At 50.0% G+C, this 7573-nt stretch overlaps 3 protein-coding genes across 3 annotated transcripts; 2 read left to right on the top strand and 1 right to left on the bottom strand.

Moving 5' to 3' along the window:
* Positions 1-286: 286 nt before the first annotated feature.
* On the top strand, positions 287-2067 carry BU25DRAFT_425615 (uncharacterized protein; the record flags this gene model as incomplete). Its single annotated transcript, XM_033708359.1, has 2 exons — positions 287-746; positions 794-2067. 2 exons carry the CDS (start codon positions 287-289, stop codon positions 2065-2067), a joined length of 1734 nt encoding a protein of 577 aa, XP_033556875.1.
* Positions 2068-4306: 2239 nt separating this feature from the next.
* BU25DRAFT_451977 (uncharacterized protein) lies at positions 4307-5196 on the top strand. The gene has a single exon (XM_033709775.1). The coding sequence runs from the start codon at positions 4417-4419 to the stop codon at positions 5017-5019; it is 603 nt and encodes a 200-aa protein (XP_033556874.1). The 5' UTR covers positions 4307-4416; the 3' UTR covers positions 5020-5196.
* Positions 5197-5527: 331 nt separating this feature from the next.
* On the bottom strand, positions 5528-6444 carry BU25DRAFT_425613 (uncharacterized protein; the record flags this gene model as incomplete). The annotated part of the gene is made up of 3 exons (XM_033708358.1): positions 5528-5830; positions 5871-6205; positions 6285-6444. 3 exons carry the CDS (start codon positions 6442-6444, stop codon positions 5528-5530), a joined length of 798 nt encoding a protein of 265 aa, XP_033556873.1.
* Between the last annotated feature and the right edge of the window lie 1129 nt (positions 6445-7573).

The raw sequence follows: 7573 nt of genomic DNA, 5'->3' as shown, positions 1-7573 counted from the left end.
ATAGCTGTCATGTAATTGGCTTCGCTATCTGCGGAGCTGCCAGCCAAGTTGGTCTTGATGCCCGTTCAGCTCTAATTAGATAGCGACTTGTTGGGGCAAGAGCTGCTTATAGGTTGCTGACGGCTGCAGTCCTTCAGCATCACAAAGCTTATCGGAACCCGCAGCACGCTACTGCTAGTGACAACTCACTGCGTAGTCATGTCCAACCTCTAGAGCATTTTGTCTCTTCACACTGCGTGGACAAGCTACCAATACGTTTGTACCAACTCAGTCTTTTGTGGGTGAAATGAACTCCAGCAGCGAACCAGACGAGCTGTCTACTACAGCAAACTCGCGACTTTTGCCAACAACCTTTGAACCGCCAAAGGCCAGAAATGGGCATATGAGGATACTAGAACCACACGGTCGCCGCAGGCGCCCTAAATCTGGGGACTTCAAACTGCTTGCGGCGTATGTAGCTGCCTACGTGGGTGTCCTCATCCCAAAGGAAGACTATAAGCAATTCGTAGATCCGCGAGGAGAAAGGGAATGGAAGAGGACAATTCGAGCAGCCTGCGATATAGAATGGCGTCTTCAAGACATCCGAGAGTTCGACGACATACCTCCACTAGAGTACAACATAATGAGAGAGTATGTTGCTTGTGCCTGGCCTTTGACCAAATACTTCGATGGCGGTTGGCTTATCAAATGGGCCCTACGAACTACATGGACAAACCGCAGGAAGGCCTGTCTCCGCTCTGATAAAGGTACGTCTCTTGCTATGTCTCAAGGCTTAGTCTGACACATAGCTTAGGCTTAAAGAAACGACAACAAGCTGCGGATAGGTCAACTTCCCCCAACGCAGACGACAATCTGTCACTGGCACAACGACCTCGTCGTACCCGAGCGTCAAAACTAGGTCAATCGCTGTATTGCGTGGGCGGTTGCCGGAGGATGCTCACGCTCGACCAGTTCCCTGAAAACCACGTTGGGGTATGCATGATGTGCAAAAGAGGTACCGACACTGCCTCACCACCACCTCGGCTGCAATCTTTGCCACTTCACGCCAGGCAAGACAGTGTCTCAGAACACGAGCAGTTAGGTCAGGAACAACCACAGTGGAATATCAGTCAGAGTGTGCAAAGGCGTTCAACCCCTTATTTGGCCCTTGCCAGTGGGAGGCCTTCCAGTTTCCATCGACAACAGAACCCTCACTCAGTGCTACCAGGCAGTGTCACTACATACTCTGACGCGGGCCAATATCCAAGCGGGAGGAGTACATATGGCGTGACCAAAATAAGCCAGAGGGGTCGCAGAGGGCGCACCAAGACTTCAACTCTCCCTAATCAAACATTCAACAATCTTCACAGTCAGGTGCCATGCGAAAGCGCAACAACTGGAAAACTGCAGGAGCTTAACGAACTTTTCCGCAGCCTATCACAGACTGAGTACAACAATTTCATCCGCAGCCTTAGTTGGGGTGTTCAAGAAGTAGAGCCACCCCAAAACCAACTGTTACGAGAGGTGGCGGTGGACAAGACAACGCAATCAACGTTAGAGACGCAAGACGAGGATTCCACAGCTGATGTCGCCTTATACCCTGTTACGTCAGCTGTTACAAGGTGTATAGACGAGATATGTAAACTCTGGGATGTTTCAGACATTACCTATATCTTTCCAAAGGCTATCTGGCCAAACCCAAAGACTCCTTGGCCTATAGGAGTTCTAAAAGAGTTCCGAGATATGGCTCAGAAGTACCCCAACACAGACTGCCGCCAGAGCATATCTTCGAAATTTGCTGAGCTGGTACAGGCAAGGAGACGAAGGTCTAACGCCAAATCACAGTGGTCTATAGTTGACGCAAGGACTACGCACGCATGGGCAAAAGAGCAGTATGGACTGGAAAATGCCTCTGACGCCGATGAAGACGATGAAGGCGACAGAGAGCACGCCGATACAATAGTGCTGCGATCAAGTCAGCTACCGCGGCCACAGATGCCCTTAGCGAGAACCTTACTGTTGCAGAGCAAGGCTTTGTCTAAGCATCAATCTACTATACGCACGTACTCACGTAAGCATAGTAACTAAGCGGTTGACTCAACAGCAGGGGCAAAGTGGGCAACGTTAGATCTCGTTCTACCTGCAACAGCAAGCAAAGAAGTTTATATACACAAAGCCTATATTCATAATTCAGGAATTACTCTCAAAATTCTGGCCTTACCACATATGTGGATCTGTGATAGAAGTTGCAAGTCCGAGGATGCATCTAAGAAAGGTGAATTACACTATGTACAGTTGTAAACACACCTACATGCGGTGTAAATCAGTTGTTTTACACGGAGGTGCGGTGTAATTTCACTTTGGCGGTGTTTTTAACACTGCAGCTGTACCCCAGTGTAGTTGTCTAGTCAAAGACCGTGACGGCTGGTAGCAATGAGTAGTACAGAGTAGACTATCTGGCTTGAGAGCAGATGAGATTCCAATAACAAAGTTGATTGACGAGGTTGGACACGATGTCATAAGGACAACGTGTCCACATAATACATACTGTCCACCAGATCTGCTCGTTGACGAGCTGCTGGCAAGTTCGTCACGTGTGGCCTGCTTGTAGGCAAGCGATCCTTGTTGTTTGTAGGCGCCGGCCGAGCGGCCTCAGCATGCTGCGCCTTCCTCCAGGTCTCCGTATCTGGTTGGTGGTTACTTATTGCTCTGCTGCCCAGTCGTGAGACGCAGGATCGTAACAACCAGCAAGTCCATCCTCTTGTATTGTTGTAACAATGCCAGGACAAATGCAAACAGCACCTTGCGCAACTGGTTGCAATGCTGGCTGAGACGCTGCCTGCTCCTCCTTCAACACCAAGTCAAAGCTGCAGTGTAACAGCTCCACACTCTCCTTGTTCATCTCCTCCACTTGTGTCTCCAGATCCATCCAGTTACCCAAGCAAAGTCCTTGACCAATTACAATCCACCTGCGCTGCAGCATGATAGAAACCTATTGGCTTTGGCTTGGCAGCCACTAGTACAGTACAGCATTGCCGTTAAACTGTCAATCTTTGCAATCTGTGGCTTCTGCCCCTCTACAACTCTATCTACCCATTGCCATAACTTCTCATTGCTAACTAAGTACATAGGTTATACATGCAAAGCAAGCAGCTGTAGCTATTGCATTCTTCTCCATTATACCCCAACAAGCGCGCCATCTGAAGTATAGGTGTGGTTCCTGGTCAAGAGCTTCCGTTTCTAACCAAGGATGCTCTTGCTGGCTTGACCAAGCCGCTAAGGTAACGGCTGCAACACCAGGTGAAGTCTCCAGCTACAGTTGCGGCAGCAGGCTGCTCGCTAACTCCTTCACCGTCTCCAGCTTCTTCTCCGTCGTCCACCATTGCATCAACAGGCTCCTCCTTGTCCTCATCCTCCCTAAGTATATTGGCAGCTTGCGCGTCAGTTACAAGTTGACTTGCCTTGGGTTTGAAAACTGGACTGGAAGTGTCCCTAGCTAGTTGGTCTGTTGCATTGCTACAACCTTGATTATGAACATCTTGCTGTAGGGCACGGCCTTATGAGCGCTGCATATGCCTTAATGTTGACGGCAGAGTAGGAGGTGCAGAATTGGCACCTTGCTCAAAGATTTGAGATGGTTTACGCTGACGTTTGGCAGGTTTGTTGCTATTGCCGCTTGCCAGGAGCACGTTCTTCCGCTTTGAACTGCAAACCATTAATAAGTACAACACCAGGATTTTATCACAAGACGCGGATTTGAGCTATTTGAGCTTCTTCGTATGTGCAGAATGTGGTGGAATATTGTTTGTAGTACAAATTGCTAACAAATTGAATCTAGCGTCATTTTGACACTATCCAATGCTAAGCCACGGGGTGCGGAAGGTCTTTTGCGAACAACCCATACTGATGCTAAATGACAGTTGCATCAGCCAAGTAGCGCATGCAGGAAGTATACGACCAACATTCGTGTTCACCCCCGGAAACATCCAACCGCCTGGTTGCCTGAAGCTTTCTACTCATGTCACGCTGCTTCCTTACCGTTTTTGCACAGAGAGCAGACATATAGAGTCATGCAATTCGGCGACGTTCTACCGAGAGTGGGTTCAAGGCGTTCTGCGGGTTAATGAGTGCCATTGTGGTTGGTGCACCTCCTTCGAACCTTACAGGGACCGTCAGTATAATTGCCCGTTTGAGCGTAGGCTATCCCCACATTCCATGCGCGTAAGCATTAGTGCATCCGCGGGAATACCTAACAGTCTAAACTTAGTACTATACCTCCGATGCTCGAGGGTATAAACGTGAGAGCAGAGAATCATCTTGGACTTCTATCGACACCAACAGGTCTCGCATCGTATTGCATTTATCATCGCCTTTGGCACATCAGAGACTACCAATACTTCGTCTTCGCTTACAGTCTTTATCAGACCAACCTTTAAGATGCTCTTCACCACCGTCCTCCTCGCAGGCATCGCCTCCGCCGCCCCGGCCTTCGTCGCTCGCCAAGTTACCACCGGGTTCGATCCCTGGGAGATCACCTTCGCCTCCGCAGGCAGTCCATCCGGCCGCCCTGGCAGCGGCACCACCAGTAGCCTCCAAATCAACATCAAACAGCCTAACACAATCCTTCTTCAGCAGGTCCCTAGAGGCTACAGCAGTTTTCCCGCCTTCGAGGCCTCCTGCTCATGGAGCTGGGAGGCCGCAGGGAACAACTTCCCTGTCGGCGTCGAGACTCTCTGCAGCACTATCGGTGATACCACTACGTACGGCAACTTCACCATGACGCTGGCTGGGACTTCTCAGAGCGATTTTACGGTGTCTATCAAGGAGACGAGGGAGGTGACTATCTTTCAGCAGAGATATGTTCGGGTGTTTGAGGGAGAGCAGGCGCTCAAGGTTGGAGACGGCGTCTGGAGGCAGATCTGTGGTGGGAGTGGAGTTTGCAATTGGCAGGTCATAGAGGGATTGCTTCCGATTGAGGTGCAGCAAGATTTGACGACGAGTATTGGGAGCTGTGAGGAAGCTAGCATTGGCGGATGTTGAGCTGACCGTGTAAGGTAATGGATGGTCGAAGAAAGGAAGACTCCATGTGCGCTTCCGTTGTCAAAACAGACGTGAGCAAGAGCAGAATAGAATATAAATCTACTTGTTCAAACCAGTGGAGACTGACTGAGTGTACAACTGGTGTCGCGGTTGGTGGATCTTAAGTCGTACGAGTAAGGACCTGTTAGACTGTAAGTTGTATAAGACATAGGTCGCGCTGAGTCTGGGTACAATCAAACACAAATATCTCAAGATGAGTACGTTGCGCGCTTGCACTCAGCGAGGGCAAGCACAACAGAACTGCATCTTGGGAGAGGTAAGCCGGAGCTCAGGAAAGAAACATCCGACGTTTGTTTGGGGCAGCCGTATGCATACCTAGATACCCTGAGTTGCCTGGCTGTTAACAGAAGACCAATAATGCGACGCAACGCAATGTACATCAGGGGGGTTTTGGCCAATTAGAAACACGCTGTGATAGGGTGGTCTGCTACGGGCATAGTCAGAACTTTTACGGACCGATTGATACCGCAACGGTTATAATACTGTCGTTCCCGCTCGGATTTCCTCTGAGATTCCCTCCGACGCTCCTAGAATTCCTCGAGCGAACATCCAAATCCCCTTCACAGAACATGTCCACTGTCATCCTCCACTCGCTCTCGTCAGCCCCAGCACCCATAACATCTTCGAAGAAGAATGTCGTCCCTTCAGGAATCTTGTTACGTGGCAGCCATGTGCCATCTGCCTCCACGCTGACTGAGTACAAATTTCTTCCGTGATGTTCAGGTGGCCCGATGTAGAACATGTTTATACACTCCATGATCATTGGTTTGTTCTCGGTATCATTCACATACCCATGGGATCGCGGTCACGAAATTTTTAAGCGTAACGGGTGATTCCTTTGAGTTGATTAACACCAGATCCTCGGGCCCTCCCCATTGATCTTCGTCATTATCATGATTGCTCTCGATATTATGCATCCTCTCTTCAACCGCGTTGATTCCAATGCGTAATTGATCGTACGGGGCAGTAATGAGTGACTCAGAGATCTGACAGCGTCTCGGCAAGGCTGTTGCGGTTCCGTTCCTGAGAAGATGACGCGTTCCTGCCACTCGAAAGGCAGGTGTCACCACACATGCTTGTGACAGAGTCGGCAAGAGTCGAGACTCTCGCATAGGCACATAGGCACCTATCTCGGCTAGTGTACTGCACCTCTGCTGTTTTGTATCCAGGCTCAGACATTCACGGTGTTACAGCACAACACCAACAGGTTCCTAGCTTTGAACTTCCGTCTCGCTCTGAGCTTTCTTCGATGTGCTGTGGGCTTGTGGAGATGTTCTTGGAGAGAATCAACTTGGAAAGGGCCAGCACTAGCTCGGAAGGCGCCAGCCAGTGCAGGGTGACGATCAAGGAAAGAGCTTGGCTCATGACACAATAACTTCCGTCAGCCAACGTCTTGACACTGCACACGCGCAAAATCTTCAGATCACGACCATGCGTGTACCTCCTGTTGAGGTAACTGGACCCATCCTGCACGCCACAACGGTCCGATGAGGGCATTCAATTCGGAGCGGCAAGGGCTTTATCCGGGTACACAACAGCAAGCTTCTCCACAACACCTCCTGCATATCTCCAGCGGCACCTTTGCAACCGATCATGCACAATTGGTCAGATGCTTGACGATGAGGCTTTAGCGGCAGCGGCGTTGTGATCGACGGGCATCGTCCCTTTTGGCGGCTACCGTGTCTGTGCGCGTGCCGACCGCGATCACCACCTTGACGCTCATACAAAATGAGGCTGTAGAGCCACACACAATGATTATTATTATGAGAATTTTTGGTGGAGTAGTCTATAGACCTATATGAACAAGTTTTTCACTCAAACTTTTGTGGCCCTCTGATTGGGCAGCCGCAGCTGTTATATGTTACCAGAAGGGATGGGCAGCAAGGCGTGGCAGCAGCGCAACTACAGGCAGCTGTACTACCACATTTCTGCTTCTTTCTGGGTGCTGCAACCTCTGAGGCCTTGCACTTGCCTCTTTAGCATAATTGTATAGGTTTTTTGGTGTTGTGCTCATTCTGTTGATGCTCTTTTTTGGCCTTGTGTTTGGCAACTTCCTTAGCCTTCTCAGCCTTCAGTTGGTCACACACTTCCTTCTCCCTCAACTTCTGCTCACACTTCTCCTACATGATCTTCTCCTTGTATAGCTTATTGGCATGCCTCAGTTCAGCCATCTCTGTAACGACGCAGGCCAGTAGGGAAGATGTCTGTCACGGTATCCTCTCCAGATCCCCTGACAATATCCGGATCCGCTCCGTACTGTCCCTGACCGTACGCACCAAATCCCCAGCGTCCTTACACGCCTCCGAAGCGGATGTACAACCTCTGGTCACCTCCAGAGCGGGCCTGCAACCTCCGAAGCGGGAGTATCAGAATTCTGCAAGCCCCGCTCTGGGACTTGCAACCCTGATACCTATCCAACTCAGTTCCGATTATTAACCGGTAACCGAACAAACCTACACGTAAGTATATAGACTATTGCTGGTAGAGTTCTGTT

This window comes from Macroventuria anomochaeta, assembly GCF_010093625.1.
Source record: "Macroventuria anomochaeta strain CBS 525.71 unplaced genomic scaffold BU25scaffold_43, whole genome shotgun sequence".
NCBI lineage: Eukaryota > Fungi > Ascomycota > Dothideomycetes > Pleosporales > Didymellaceae > Macroventuria > Macroventuria anomochaeta.
Note: the sequence above shows the minus strand (reverse complement) of the source record. Positions and strands in the feature narration are given on the sequence as shown.

Coding starts and splice junctions, on each gene's coding strand:
- BU25DRAFT_451977 (XM_033709775.1), top strand. CDS start 4,417: ATGCTCTTCACCACCGTCCTCCTCGCAGGCATCGCCTCCGCCGCCCCG.